Source organism: Mesoplodon bidens (genome assembly GCF_964165515.1).
Source record: "Mesoplodon bidens genome assembly, chromosome: 3".
Classification (NCBI taxonomy): Eukaryota; Metazoa; Chordata; class Mammalia; order Artiodactyla; family Ziphiidae; genus Mesoplodon; species Mesoplodon bidens.
In genome coordinates, this window is record NC_138178.1 from 42,102,426 (window position 1) to 42,119,593 (window position 17,168).

General features: G+C 38.2%; 1 protein-coding gene across 3 annotated transcripts in view; it reads right to left on the bottom strand.

Annotated features, from left to right (window-relative positions):
- DMXL2 (Dmx like 2) overlaps positions 1-17,168 on the bottom strand; it is a 169,859-nt gene that overhangs the window by 106,648 nt on the left and 46,043 nt on the right. For all 3 annotated transcript variants that reach the window (XM_081227961.1, XM_081227960.1, XM_081227962.1), the window contains one exon: positions 748-926. In XM_081227961.1, the coding sequence (XP_081084087.1) occupies positions 748-926 (179 nt within the window). The remainder of the gene's footprint in view (positions 1-747; positions 927-17,168) is intronic.

Genomic DNA, 17,168 nt, shown 5'->3' on the forward strand with positions numbered 1-17,168 from the left:
CCTCCATAATAGGTGTGCTATATTTCCCATCAAGTGCAAACAGTGCTCAGATATATTTAGCAGATGAAATAACCCTTCCTCAAGAATGAATACAGATTTCTAAGCAAGCATTTTTAGAACTGTATATATAATACAGGAATCATTGGTATGGGCTGTTTTGTAGTTTGCTTAATCTTCTAAACCCTTTTAAGAGATGGCTGTAACAATGAAGAAAAACTTATAATAAATCCTTTGAGAAGTTTCTGTTGATAGCCCTAAGATAAGAAAAACTTGGCCACTTTATTCACTGTATGTATATGATAATGCCCTCCCAGAATGCATATTACTGACAGTTTATTACTATGTTTTATTCTCCCTCAGTGTGTACTTACCTGTTACTTGCAAACGTCTCCTTCCTAGAATCTACTGCTGCTGCTGATACTGACAATACCAGCTAACGCTGCCCTGGCACACACAATGTGCAAAGGCCTGTATAAGCATTCACACGCACTCACACATTTCAGTCTCACACAACTCTTTGAGGTAGGTACTACTACTACCCCCATTCTATAGAGGCATGGAGAGCTTAACAAATTTAGTCAAAAGCTCACAAAGCTGGTAACAACAGCAGAATCTGAAGTCAGGCAGTTGACGCCCAGAACCTCTGCTCTTCACTGCCACCATGTCAATTAAAAGGACCTTTGTTTTCATTATTTTTATAAACATATAAGTAATATAAAATGAAGTTCTATGACACAGTTTTCTAACCTGGGCATATATTTGCTAGTTTTACGCCATGAAAAACCTGTCACAGCTCGCGGATGTGCCAAATAGACAAAGGAAAACTGGGCAGACGCCTGTCTCCTTTCCACTCCATGATGATCCGGAGGTATAATTGAAGACTTCCAACCAGTCATAGGGTACCACACTTTCAAAAGACAATCATCCTGTGAAAATATATAGGCCAATATAAAATTAATTTGTATCTACACATTTCAAAATTTAAGTGGTTTGAAGAAGCTTTAAAAATTAAGCTATATTGGTATCAGTTTATTTATCTCTTGTAAAAATAAAATACAGTGTGTGTGTGGAAAAAAAATTAAGCTATATATAAAAACTAAAATGTGACCTATACATAATACAAAACTAAACCTAAAATGATGCTTATTAGTCTAAATAATACCATCCTTGAGAAATAAATGGTCAGTGTGCTCATTATCAATCTTCTCTACATAAAGGTACTTTTCAAACAGAGATTGAAGCCAAATTCCCCCACTTCAATACACAAAGTTCACTGTAAAGAAGACGCTGGAACCAGATGCTAGCCTGGATAAGAAAGAAGCCATGTTATCTGTCACTGTTATCATCTTCTCCTTTTTGAAGAGATCTGAAAGGATGAGACAAACCCTTTTTAAATATGAATTGCTTCTTACTCTAAGTCGGGACTCAGCAAACTCTTCCTGTAAAAGGCCAAGTAAGTTAGGCTTTGTGGACCACACAGCCTGTGACACAGATTCTTCTTGGGTTGTTGTTTTTTTTCTCTTAGAATCCTTCAAAAATGTAAAATCCACTCTTGGTTCATGGGCCATAGTGTTCTGATTCCTACTCTAAATGATGAGAGGGCATCTAGGCAGTTTTGGGGAACCACTTCTATGCCCACTTAAGAAATTTAAAGGTATAACAATAGGCACTGACTTTATCATTTTACTTAGTTCTAAGAATTTTGTTAAAGGCCTAAATAATTTTATCTTATTTAACAAAAACTATCTCTTTTATAGTGCTTCATCCTCTATGGTGAAACATACATGAAGGAAAATAAAAAATTGACAACATTTATGTAAAAATCTCAATCTCTAAGAAACAATGGAATTATGTGTAGGTCCAAATATTTTCACTTGGACTAGACAAACACTTCTGTTTTTTTCCATCTTAGTATTCATTCTCAATCTATACTACATAATGTATGTTTCCACTAAGGTCTCATTTATTCGGATATTTGAATTACACAACGAATCTCTTTAAGTACTTATTCTGAGACAACCACTTAACAGTGCACTAGTTGCTTTCCTCCAAGTACTTTCTCCACCTTAGCATCATTTTCACCTTCCCAAATTTACGGCACAACCTATGGCAGTAGTTTCAGACTATGTACCACAAAAACCCTTGAGGTACCTGAGAGCCCTTAAGGAGTCATAAAGGAAAGTCAGAGAGCCTCCACAAGCCGAGAAATCAAGCCCCTTTTCCCATTCCCGCCAGCTTCCCCCTCAAATAAAGCAGCCTCACCATTCTCATCTGTTACTACCTAAAACTCTAAAACCACACACAATTAAACTAGAAATCAGTACAAGAAAGATAGCTAGAAAATTCCCAAATATTTATAAACTAAACAAAAACACTTCTAAATTACAAGACAAATTTTTATTTATTTATTTATTTTATTTATTTTATTTTTGGCTGCACTGGGTCTTCGTTGCTGCACACAGGCTTTTCTCTAGTTGAGGTGAGCAGGGGCTACTCTTCATTGCGGTGTGCGTGCTTCTCATTGTGGTGGCTTCTCTTATTGTGGAGCATGGACTCTAGGCGAGTGGGCTTCAGTAGCTGTGGCTCGAAGGCTCTAGATCACAGGCTCAGCAGCTGTGACACACAGGCTTAGTTGCTCCGTGGCATGTGGGATCTTCCAAGACCAGGGATTGAACCCGTGTCCCCTGCATTGGCAGGCGGATTCCCAACCACTGTGCCACCAGGGAAGCCCAGCAAATTTTAAAATATGTTGAACTGAATGAAAATGAAAGCAAAACATAAAAATTTGGGGGTCGCAGGTACATTAGCACTTAGAAGGAAATGTATAGCTTTAAATGCTTACATCAGAAAAGAAGAAAGGTCTCAAATCAATGGTTTAAGCTTCTACCTGAAGCATCAAATAAGAGCAAAGAAAACTCATACTAAAGAGATATAAAGAAGAATAAAAACCAATGAAATAAAATACAAAAATTATAGAGAAATCAATGAATCCAAAAACTATTTGTGAAAAGATCAATAAAATTGATAATCTATCTAGAAAGACCAAAAATATTTAGAGAAAACACAAATTACTATTATCAAGAATGAAAGATGGGACATGGCTATAGATCCTACAATATGTTAAATCCCTTGAAAAACAATTTCAAAAAAAAATTGACAAAGGAAGAAATAGAAAACCTAATAGCTCTACATCTATTAAAGATGCTGCATTCACAATTTCAAGTCTTCTCACCAGAAAACAAAACCCTAAAACTACAACTAAAATCTGAGGCCCAGGTGGCTTTACTGATGAACTTTACCAAACATTTAAGGAAGAAATAGCACCAATCCTTCACAAAGTGTTTCAGAAAACTGAGGAAAAGATCTCATTGTATAAGGGCAGTATTATTACCAAGATAACAAAACCAAAGACACAAAAAAACTATACAGGAATATCTTTCATGAACAAAGATGCAAACACCTTTAAACCTAATCCATCAGTATATTAAAAAAAAAAACAAATCATGACCAAGTGGAGTTTATCTCAGCAAAGTGAAGTGCGTTTAACACTGGAAAAATCAATAATTGCATTTCATCATAGTAACAGAATGAAAAAGAAAACCTACATAATTATCTCACTATATGCAGGAACAGCACTTGACAAAAGTAAACACTAATTCATGGGGGAGAACAACGCTCTCAGCATATAGGAATAGGAAAAATAAAAGGGAACATATAAAACATGATCAAGTTGAGTGACTCTACAATAAACCTACAACTTACATCATATATAATGGTGCAAGACAATGCTCTTCCCATAAGATTGCGAGCAATACAAGAACGTCTGCTCTCATCAGTTCTACTCAACACTGTACTAGAGGTCCTAGTACTTGCAATGTATTGGGTAAGGGAAAAAAATAAAAGGTATACAGATTAGAAAGGAAGAAGTAAAATTGTCCTTGTTCACAAAATACTAAGAAAACTACCCAAAAAGGCTGCTAGAACTGATAAGCAAGGTAATAAGATTAAGGATCAGGGCTTCCCTGGTGGTGCAGTGGTTGAGAATCTGCCTGCTAATGCAGGGGACATGGGTTCAAGCCCTGGTCTGGGAAGATCCCACATGCCGCGGAGCAACTAGTCCCATGAGCCACAACTACTGAGCCTGCGCGTTTGGAGCCTGTGCTCCGCAACAAGAGAGGCCACAACAGTGAGAGGCCCACGCACCGCGATGAAAAAAAAAAAAGACTAAGGATCAAAATACAAAAATCAATTCTATTTCTATATTTAGCAATAATTAGCCAAGTAATTTCTGTAAATACCTTTTACATTAGGAAGATAAACTTAAATTGTGTACCCTGAAAACTATGAAACACTGCTAAGAGAAAGAAAACCTAAATAAAAAGAGAAACGTACCACATTCGTAGATAAGAAGACCAAATGTGGGACTTCCATAGTGGCGCAGTAGTTAAGAATCCGCCTGCCAATGCAGGGGGCACGGGTCGATCCCTGGTCCGGGAAGATCCCACATGCTGTGGAGCAACTAAGCCCGTGCACCACAACTACTAAGCCTGCGTTCTAGAGCCACAACTACTGAAGGCCATGAGCCTAGAGCCCATGCTCTGCAACAAGAGAAGCCACCACAATAAGAAGGCTGCACACCGCAATGAAGAGTAGCCTCTACTCGCTGCAACTAGAGAAAGCCCACACACAGCAATGAAGACCCAAAGCAGCCAAAAATTAATTAATTAATTAATTAATTTTTAAAAAAATTAACAAAAAAGAAGACCAAATGTTACTAATGTACAATTCTTCCCAAATTGTTCTATAGAGATACAACGTAAATAAACAGCATCAAAATCACAGCAGGCTTTTTTGTAGAAACTGACAAAATCTGTATGGAAATCAAAGGACTGACACCACCAAAAATATTTTAAAAGAAAAGTACAAAGTCAGAGGAAACTACTTGTTTTGGGACACAATAATCAAGACACATATTATTAGCATAAGGGGATACACACACACACACACACACGCACACACACATATATCACAATGGAACAAAACAGAGAGGCCAGGAACAGATCCACACATGTATGGAAAACTGATTTTCAGCAAAGTTGTCTAGGAAATTCAATGGAGAATGGATTGCCTTTTAAAAATACCACTGAAATATCTTGATATACCTTTGGGGAAAAACTGACTTCAAATCAAATGCAAAAAAACCACCTCAGGGGTCTTCCCTGGTGGCGCAGTGGTTGAGAATCTGCCTGCTAATGCAGGGGACACAGGTTCGAGCCCTGGTCTGGGAAGATCCCACATGCCACGGAGCAACTAGGCCCGTGAGCCACAACTGCTGAGCCTGCGCGTCTGGAGCCTGTCCTCCGCAACAAGAGAGGCCGCGACAGTGAGAGGTCCGCGCACCGCAATGAAGAGTGGCCCCCACTTGCCACAACTAGAGAAAGCCCTCGCACAGAAACGAAGACCCAACACAGCAAAAGTAAATAAATTAATAAACTCCTACCCCCAACATCTAAAAAAAAAAAAAGAAGTGTTGATCAGTATGATTATCCCTGATTTAAAAAAAAAAAATACCACTTCAAAATGTAAAAGTCAAAACTATAAAACCTCTAAAAGAAAACACAGTAAAATATCTTTGTGATTTCAAGGTAGACAAAGATTTTTTAAATCTAGGCCACAAAAAGTACAAACCAATTTTTTTTTTTTTTCTTTTCTTTTTGCGGTATGCGGGCCTCTCACTGCTGCGGCCTCTCCCGTTGCGGAGCACAGGCTCCGGACGCGCAGGCCCAGCGGCCATGGCTCACGGGCCCAGCCGCTCCGCGGCATATGGGATCCTCCCAGACCAGGGCACGAACCCGTATCCCCTGCATCGGCAGGCGGACTCTCAACCACTGCGCCACCAGGGAGGCCCTACAAACCAATTTTTAAAAATTGATGTTGGATTTCTTCAAAATTAAAAACTTCTGCACATCAAAAGACATTGTTTAAAAAAATAAAAAGGCAAGTTACAGACTGGGAGGAAATACATATAATAGATTTATCTTTCAATTGTACTAAATATACAAAGAACTCTTACAATTCTATAATACAGAGAAAACAAACCCAATTTTTTAATGGGCAAAGGACAAATAAACACTTTACCAAAAAAAAAAAGTATACAGACAGGCAATAAGCATGTGCTCAACATCATTAGAAATCAGAGAAATACATATGAAAACCACAGTAAGACACCACTACCCAGACTATTAGAATGGCTAATATTAAAAAGGCTGACAATGTCAAATGTTGGCAAGAAAGTGGAGCAACTGATATTATTCAATTGTTGGTGAGTATGCAAAATGGTACAACTTTGGAAAGCGCCTGGTACTTTTTTGTAATGTACCATGTGACCCAACAATTCCACTCATAGGTATTTTTTACCCATGAGAAGTGAAATGTTTATACAAAGACTTCCAAATGAACGGTCATAGTAGCTTTGTTCATTTTAGCCTAAAACTCCATACAACCTATATGTCCATCAACAGGTGAATGGATAAACAAATTATGATATATCCATATAACAGAATACAACTCAAATAAAAAGAACAAATTATTGATGCACACAACATAGATGAATCACAAAACACTGTGCTAAGTGCAAGAACTCAGACACAATAGAGTATACTACACAATTTCATTTACATACAACTCTAGTGAAAACAAATCTAATCAACAGTGATAGAAAGCAGAGCAGATAGTTCCTATCTGGAACTAGGAATAGGAGTAAGGATTAATTGGGAAGAAGTAAAAGGAAACCTTTTGAGATGATGTAAGTATCCAATAACTAGATCGTGGTGTTGTTACATAGGTCTTTAAATTTGTCAAAATACACTGAACTGCACATTTAAAAAATAATTTCATTTTATGTTAATTATATCTTTTAGGTTAATTACATATGGTTTAATTATACCATATAAAGTTAATTATAAAAAAGACATAACAAGATTTATATAAAAGGATGTTCATTTTTAATGGCAATAGAAAAAAATTAGAACTACTAAATGTTCATTAATAGTTATCTGGTTAAGTTAAACTATGGTATACATTCATTCATATAATGGAAAATTAAGTTGCCTTTAAAAAGAAAAGATATATCTGTATTGACACATCAATCTATCTATGATACAGTAAGTGAATAAACAGCTTAAAGAATATGTACACACACACACTTCTGTGTGGTTTACAAAGGCATCAAAAAGTCTAAAAGAATATATATTAAACAGAGAACAGTGGCCATTTTTTTTTTTACTGGGGGTATGGCTTTTTGGCTGGAGATTTTCATTTTCTCTGCATGTTCCTCTTAATAATAAATACATATTATATTAAAGAAGTAAAGATATTTCCATGTTAAAGGGGGAATAAAGGGCTTCCCAGGTGGCGGAGTGGTTGAGAGTCCGCCTGCCGATGCAGGGGACACGGGTTCGTGCCCCAGTCCAGGAGGATCGCACATGCCGCGGAGCAGCTGGGCCCGTGGGCCATGGCCGCTGAGCCTGTGCATCCGGAGCCTGTGCTCCGCAACGGGAGAGGCCGCGGCACTGAGAGGCCCACGTACAGAAAAAAAAAAGAAAAAAATCCTCAACAAAATATTAGCAAATCAAATCCAACAAAACATTAAAAGGATCATACACCATGATCAAGTGGGATTTATCCCAGGGATGCAAGGGTTTTTCAATATCTGCAGATCAATGTGATATACCACATTAATAAATTGAAGAATAAAAACCATATGATCATCTCAATAGATGCAGAAAAAGCTTCTGACAAAATTCAACACCCATTTATGATAAAAACTCTCCAGAAAGTAGGCATAGAGGGAACCTACCTCAACATAATAAAGGTCATATATGACAAGCCCACAGCTAACATCATACTCAACAGTGAAAAGCTGAAAGCATTTCCTCTAAGATCAGAAACAAGACAAGGATGTCTACCCTCACCACTTTTATTCAACATAGTTTTGGAAGTCCGAGCCACAGCAATCCGTGGAAAAAAAGAAAGAAAAGGAATACAAATTGGAAAGGAAGAAGTAAAACTGTCACTGTTTGCAGACATGATACTATTCATAGAAAATCCTAAAGACACTGCCAGAAAACTACTAGCGCTCGTCAGTGAATTCAGTAAAGTTGCTGGATACAAAATTAATATACAGGACTTCCCTGGTGGCACAGTGGTTAAGAATCCACCTGCCAATGCAGGGGACACAGGCTCGAGCCCTGGTCTAGGAAAATCTCACATGCCGTGGAGCAACTAAGCCCATGAGCCACAACTACTGAGCCTGCACTCTAGAGCCCACAAGCCACAACTACTGAGCCCGTGTGCCACACCTACTGAAGCCCGTGTGCCTAGAGCCCATGCTCTGCAACAGGAGAAGCCACCGCAATGAGAAGCCCGAGCACCGCAACACAGGGTAGCCCCCGCTTGCCGCAAGTAGAGAAAGCCCGCACACAGCAACAAAGACCCAATGCAGCCAAAAATAAATAAATAAATAAATGTATTTTTTTTACATTAATATACAGAAATCTGTTGCATTTCTATACAGTCACAATGAAGTATCACAAAGAGAAATTAAGGAAACACTTGGGATTTCCCTGGTGGTCCAGTGGTTAAGAATTGGCTTCCAACACAGGAGACGCAGGTTCAATCCCTAGTCGGGGAACTAAGATCCCACATACCATTGGGGCAACTAAGCCCATGCATTCTAGAGCCCACACATCACAACCAGAGAGCCCATGTGCCACAACTACTGAGCCTGCATGCTCTGGAGCCCACACACCACAACTAGACAGAGGCCTGTGCACCACAATGAAAGATCTCACATGTTGCAACGAAGATCCCACGTGCTGCAACTAAGACCCAATGCTGTCAAATAAATAAATAAATAAATATTTTTTAGAAAGAGAGAGAAGTTAAGGAAACAATCCCATTTACCACTGCATCAAGAAGAATAAAATACCTAGGAATAAACCTATCTATGGAGGTAAAAGACCTGTACTTGGAAAACTATAAGACAGTGACTAAAGAAACTGAAGATGACAAAAACAGATGGAAAGATACACCATGTTCTTGGATTGGAAGAATTAATATTGTTAAAATGAGCATACGGGGAATTCCCTGGTGATCCAGTGGTTAGGACGCCATGCAATCTACAGATTCAATGCAATCCCTATCAAAATACCAATGGCATTTTTCACAGAACTAGAACAAATAATTTGAAAATTTGTATGGAAACATAAACAGAATTTAAATAAACACCTAGCAAGCAAACCAAAAAAAAACAATTCTTGAGCTGAAGATTTAATCAGGTAATCCTGTGGGGGGGGAAAGGCTCTTTAATAAGTAAGACTCTATGCTCAGATAAAAAGTTAAAATACTCTTGAGCCCTCTAAAAATTTAATTTACCACACTTATTAAAAATAGATCTTGGGGGCTTCCCTGGTGGCGCAGTGGTTGAGAGTCCGCCTGCCGATGCAGGGGACACAGGTTCGTGCCCCAGTCCGGGAAGATCCCACATGCCATGGAGCGGCTGGGCCCGTGAGCCATGGCTGTTGAGCCTGCACATCCAGAGCCTGTGCTCCGCAATGGGAGAGGCCACAACAGTGAGAGGCCCACATACCGCAAAAAAAAAAAGAAAAAAAAAAAACATCTTGGGACTTCCCTGGTGGCAGAGTGGGTTAAGAATCCACCTTCCGATGCACGGGTTCGAGCCCTGGTCCGGGTAGATCCCACATGCCGCAGAGCAACTAAGCCCAGGCACCACAGCTACTGAAGCCCACGCACCTAGAGCCCGTGCTCCGCAACAAAAAGAGGCCACCGCAATGAGAAGCCCGCACAGCACAACGAAGAATAGCCCCGGCTCGCCACAACTGGAGAAAGCCCACACACAGCAACAAAGACCCAATGCAGCCAAAAATAAATACATAAATAAATAAATTTATTTTTTTTAAAAAGAGATCTTCATCAAAAGTACTCAATGAACTATAATATTAAAAATCCAGAAGGTAATTGGATTTGAATCCCCAAACACCTGAGCTGAAATTCTGTCATGTGTAGCAGAGGCGCTGGAAAATGCCTTCTAGTGGTAGATCACAGTCACCATCTGTTTCATCAAGTCAGACAAACTTGGCTTTATTAACAGCAGCAGAACAGATTGAAGAGGAGAGGAAGCCAACATTACAAAGTTAGTTTCTGTTCTTTTTATTAAGAGCATCTTAATTAGATGTGGTTATCTTCTCAAAAAAGTAAGTTTTTTAAATCCACGACATACTTTATTAACCCCCAAAGGCATTCTTTTTTTTTCAATTAATTTTTATTGGAGTATAGTTGATTTACAATGTTGTGTTAGTTTCTGCTGTACAGCAAAGTGACTCAGTTATCCACTCTTTTCTAGATTCTATTCCCATATAAGTCATTACAGAGTATTGAGTAGAGTTCCCTGTGCTATACAGTAGGTTCTTATTAGTTATCTATTTTATATATAGTAGGATATATATATATATATATATATATCCTTGTGCTATAAAGTAGGTTCTTATTAGTTATCTATTTTATATATGTCAATCTCAAAGGCGTTCTTATCTTTCCCTCACAAATGTGAAACACTTAGCTCTTAGGAGAATTGAACATTAAAAGCTTAAGCTGGGGGGGCTGCCCTGGTGGCGCAGTGGTTGAGAGTCCGCCTGCCGATGCAGGGGACGCGGGTTCGTGCCCCAGTCTGGGAAGATCCCACATGCCGCGGAGCGGCTGGGCCCGTGAGCCATGGCCGCTGAGCCTGCACTCCACAACGGGAGGGGCCCCAACAGTGAGAGGCCCGCGTACAGCAAAAAAAAAAAAAAAAAAAAAAAGCTTAAGGGAACATGACTAATACAATGAAAAAAATACTCAATAATCAATTGCTAAGGCTGTGTGCAATAAAAATTCAGAGAAAAAATGTATTAGGCATCATGGAGTGCACAAACAGAATCACCTTTGAGGAGCTTAAAACTAGTTGCTCCATTTAAGAGGACATACTTTTAGTCTTTTTACTTATTTTTGTCTGAAGCACAAAGGTATCTTTCAGATTCATTAGGGAGTTCAAATAATCAGAAGATGTTTAGACAATGAATAATGATCATCTTTCATGGCTCATTAATAGCTTTTAAAGCAATAAGTGACCCTGTCAAAAGACCATATATCCTAAAATAGTCTCAAAGTTTAGCCAGCTGGAACACACAGCAGAGGCAAACGTCACACACAGGGTGAGCAAAAGGAGATAATCAGAAACATTAAGAATGTATGAGGGAAATCGACTACAAGCCCTGTCATTCAGCTACAAAAAAATACATTCTGCCAACAACCTGAGTGAGCTTGGAAAAGGGTTCTGCCCTAGTCAAGTGTCCAGGTCAGAATTCATCCCAGCTGACACCTTTATTGCAGCCTTTAGAATCCCTGATCACGGCACCCAGCTATGTCCGGACACCAAACCCACGGAAGTTGAGATAATAAATTTGTGGTCTTAAGTTGCTAAGTTTGTGGCAATTTGTTACGCAATAACAGAAAACTAATACAAACTCCTAGTGATAGTGTTACAAGTAAAATTAAGGCAGGCAAAGGGAATAGAAAGTACAGTGGTAGGTGAGATGCAGTTTAAAGGGGTGCTTAGGTAAAGCCTCACTGAGACAGTGACATTTAAGAAGTTAAGGGGAAAAGCCACGCAGGTCTCTGGGGGAAGGATTTTTCTGGGTAAAGAGAATAACAATTGCAATAGAAAATGAGGAGAAAAACTTGGAGACAGCAGCTATAAGCAACCCTTTCGAGGTGTTATAAGGAGGGCACAGAATTAACAGAAACTGAGAGAGAAGGTCAAGAGATGATTTTTGTTATTGTTTTTGTTCGTTTGTTTTAGAATGGGGAAGATTATAGCACATTTGGTATGCTGTGCTGTATTAGTCATCTCAGGCTGCCATAACAAAATACTATAGACTGGGTGGCTTGAACAACAAATTTATTTTCTCACAATTCTGGAGGTCAGAAGTCTAATATCAGAGTGTCAGCATGGTCAGGTTCTGGTGAGACCTCTCTTCCTGGCTTTTTGACAGCAACCTTCTTACTGTGTCTTCATGTGGTAGAGAGAGAACAAGCTCTCTGGTATCTCTTCTTATAAGGGTACTGTTCCTATCATGAGGGCCACCCTCATGACTTTATCTAACCTTAACCTCCAAAAGGTCCCATCTCCAAATAGCATCACTTTGGGGGGTTAGTGCTTCAGCATATGAATGGGGAGGGGGGACAAACATTCAGTCCATAACATATGCTAATGTGATGCCCCAATGGAGAAGGGAAAACTGAGAAGAGAGGAGAGCACTGCAATACTGAGGTCCCTGAGTAAGCAAGGACAAACGGAACCTAGTTTACAGGTGGAAGAACTGGCCTTGTATAAAAGCAGACCACTCATCCATGGCAACACAAGGGAAGGCAGAACATACATGCACAGATGTAGGGAGATGAACAGATACAGGTAGGTGGTGGGAGTTTATCAAAGTTCTCTTCTGATTACATCTATTTTCTCAGGTAAGAATCCATAGTACACAAATGCTAAAGTGGGAGCATGGACTGTCATATGGGACTCTACCAACACCCAATGGCATAGAGCTTCAGTTTATTTTATTTATTTATTTATTTATTTATATTAGTTTCTGCTTTATAACAAAGTGAATCAGTCATACATATACATCCGTTCCCACATCCCTTCCCTCATGCATCTCCCTCCCTCCCACCCTCCCCATCCCAGGCAGTCACAAAGCACCGAGCTGATCTCCCCGTGCTCTGCGGCTGCTTCCCACTATCTTATCTACCTCACGTTTGGTAGTGTATACATGTCCATGCCTCTCTTTCACTTTGTCACAGCTTACACTTCCCCCTTCCCATATCCTCAAGTCCATTCTCAAGTAGGTCTGTGTCTTTATTCCCGTTTTACCCCTAGGTTCTTCATGACATTTTTTTTTAATTCCATATATATGTGTTAGCATACGGTATTTGTCTTTCTCTTTCTGACTTACTTCACTCTGTATGACAGACTCTGGGTCTATCCACCTCATTACAAATAGCTCAGTTTCGTTTCTTTTTATGGCTGAGTAATATTCCATTGTATATAGCTTCAGTTTAAAATACAGTAGCTACATAGAGACAACACACGGTGTTCACGCAAGGTGATAAGTCAGATCAGAGGTGCCTGCATAACACCATAAAAAACAAACAAACAAAGAAAAAGACCCTTAAGGACTATCGCTAAATGAAAGGATGAAATCAAGAAAAAACCCTCTCTGAAAAGGAATATGGTAAGGAAGGGTTCATCTGCACCTGAACTCTGAGTGAAGGAAAAAGTCTCCGCTGGGCATCTGTAACGACAAAACAGGCCTCATGAGACCCAAGCGCACACTGTGTGGCACAACTTCCAAGCTGAGAATTTAGTTTAAACTGGGTGTGCCCCCAGGTGCCTGGCAGAAACTATATAAACCTTTCCTAGAAGAATGCACACTCAACCCAGGCCTCAAAGCATCCCTACGAATGCACTTGCAAAAAATATTTTCTCAATGAAATACAAAGCCAACTGATTTTGGTGCTGTGAAATCTAAAATATCTGGGTTAAAATCCCAGCTCTACATTGTGACTATCTCTGTATTCTCAGGGAAGTTCTTAAGCCGCAGTTTCCCCTTCTGTAAAACAGTTGCCCCATAGGGCTTTTGAAGGCACAGTTTCTCGTACGTAACTGTCAACAGCTACCGGTCACTATCATAACAGTATCAGTAGTTATTAGTCTAAAATTACCCATAAGTTTTACTTAATAATACAAAATAAAAGTTGTCACTGCCAAAAATACTTCTGCACCATCCACCACCACCCCAAAACAACTGAGCCTGACTCTAATCCATACTCTGGACAACCCATGAATCAAAAAGTGAATCACAATGAAAATTAGAAAAATTTATATTTAGAATAATAATAAAAATAATACACATCAAAAGTTATGGAATTAAAAAAAACTTATGGGATAAAGCTAAGCTTAAAGGGAAATCTATAGTGTTAAATGTATACATTAAAAACAAAAAAGGTTGGGCTTCCCTGGTGGCTCAGTGGTTGAGAGTCTGCCTGCCGATGCAGGGGACACGGGTTCATGCCCCAGTCCAGGAAGATCCCACATGCCACAGAGCGGCTGGGCCTGTGAGCCATGGCCACTGAGCCTGTGCGTCCAGAGCCTGTGCTCCGCAACGGGAGAGGCCACAACAGTGAGAGGCCCAAGTAAGCAAAAAAAAAGGCTGAACATCTAAAAAAGTTTGAGAAAAACTATTAAGTGTGCAATAGCATTACGTCTTTAAAAATGTACATAACTTAATATTTAAAAATACTTTATTACTAAAAATGCTAACCATCATCTGACAACACAGGGTTGAAACAAACCTTCACTGTGTTAAAAAACACATTATCTGCAAAGCACAAAAAAGCAAAGCACAATAAAACCAGGTATACCTGTACAAAAAAGGAAAAATTATTTGCCAAGCCTCACTTTAATACAGATCTCATAAATCCTAAATAAAATATTAGCAAAGCAAATCCAGCAAGGACAATACATTACAATCAAGTTGAGATTATTCCAGAAACACAAGATTTATTTAACACTGGAAAATAAGTCCAACATATTTCATCTTATTAAATAAGAAAATAATGATAATATCATTAGATGCAGAAAAAGTATTTGCTAAGATTCAACATCATTTGTGATTTAAAAAAGAAAAATCCTAGCAATCTACAAATAAGAAGGAAACTTCCTTTATCTGAAAAACAGTATGTATAGTAAACACCTACAGTAAATATCACACTTAGTGGCGACACAGTGAAAGGCATCTTTTTGATACTGGGAACAAGGAAAAGATACCTACTCTCAGCACCTTTACTCAACACTATACTAGAGGTCCTAGATACTGCAGAAAAAAAGAAGACACAAAACACTTAAGAGTTAGAAAAGATGAAATAAAACTGCCATTATTCATAACTAATAGAATTATGCACATAGAAAATTCAAAAGGATCTACAGAGGACTTGTTAGAATTAATGAGTTTATTAAGATTGCTAGGTATAAACCCAATATACAAAAATTAATTGCATTTCTATATACCAGTAATAATTATAAAATGATACCATTCATATCATTTTCGACATCAAAAAAATCAAATACCTAGGCATGAATCTAACAAAAGATATTTAGGACCTCTAGAAAAAATTATAAAATATTACTGAGAGAAGTAAAAAGATCTAAATTAAAGACTATATCATGTTCATAGATGAGAAGACTCAACTGTAAAGACGTCAATTCTCCCAAAACTGATCTATAGAGTCAATGAAATATCAATCAAAATCACAAGAGGTTTTCTGTTTGTTTTATAAAATTTATTATGCTCATTCTAAAATTTATATGGAAATACAAAGGGCCAAAAATAGATAGGATAATCTTAAAGAAGGAAAACAAGATGGGAAGACTTGCTCTACCAGATATCAAGACAATTTAAAAGCTATAGCAACGAAGGTGGCATTACTACAAGGAAAGACCAATGGACTAGAGAAAAGAATCCAGAAACAGAGCCACACTAGTATGGACATTTGATTTTGACAAAGGTGGCAGTAAAGAGCAATGGAGAAACAAGAGGCTTTTCAACAAATTGTGCTGGACAACTGGATATCCATACAGAAAAAGTGAAACCTGACCTCTTCCTCAAACCATACCTAAAAACTATTCCACATACGTTTTAGGTCTAAATGTGGAAAACCAAAAATTAAATGTCCAGATTTGAGACCAGAGGTTCTGAGGTCTTCTGACTCAAGGCACCTGCAGATAGAATTCAAGATATAAAAAATATTTTTGATACCTCAACTGTATCCTCTCATGCCTTAGCATTTTAGTGAGCCAGTTCCAGTTGACAGCAGCCACATATCTTTGCCTGAGTTTTCCAGGAATTGTTTGTAAGTGCTGAGAATTAATGCTCTGCTCTCACCAGCCTTTGACCCATGTGTGTATGTGTGATGTGTCTGAAGAACAAGTGTGAGGAACATAATGTTGTGAGGACCACTAACTCCCAGAGTTAGCCAGAGATTTAATCTTGTTAATCACCTGCATGATAATACACTCTTTTTTAAGCACCTTCACTTCCCTGCCTCAAATCCAGTATATTTTTTGGTGAGCATTGCCTTATTAATTACTTGAACTCGAATCCTTGTCTGAGGGTCTGCTTCTTGAGAAACCAAGAAAACCAAGACCCAGAGTTACAATGAACTTGAGTAGGGGAAAAAAATTACTTCTTTATTTTTGTAACTGCTAATTGAAGGAAATGCTAAATTTCAGTTATGAATATAAACATACCAAAATGATGTTAGCAGTACTTGTGACTTTGTCTCTAACAGAAATCACAGATGTTTTAATATTACATGACAGCTGCTGCAGATACCTCCAAATATTTTTTACACTCCTCACTACACTGAAACCGTTATTTATTAGTTTACTGCTAAACCGCACATGATCGCAGTCTTTCTGCCTATAATGTTATACAGTCTTCCTGTCTATAATGTCATCAACTATTGAGCAACTAACTACCTCTGTGCCAAGTAATTGTTCAACCACAAAACAGTTGAGTGTTCTACAACTAAAGATTAACTCAAAAGGCCTTGGATGAATTCTGATGTTCTTGGAAAACCTATCCCTGCCTTGTAAAGTATAATATGGAAATTTTAATTCATAAACAACAACTAAACTTTAACCTGTGATTTTTAAATACAATTTTTTCTTACTGAATACATTAAGAAGTAAATAATTGATATCATCACAAATTTATTTTTTAATATCTTGAAGGTATATTTCAATAACCATACGGTATCATTTTTATAAGTTCAAAACTATACCAAAATAAAAATTATATTCTTTGGGAATTTACACCTGTGAAACTATTTTTTTTTTTAAAGCAATGAAATAAAACATAAAATTCAGGATTCCAGTTGCATAGGTGGGAGGGGAATGAGGAGATGCAAGAGGAAAATAGTAACCCATTAGTTTTATGTCCTTTGTCTCAACTGGGTAGTGGGTACATACATGTGCATTTGTTTAATTATTA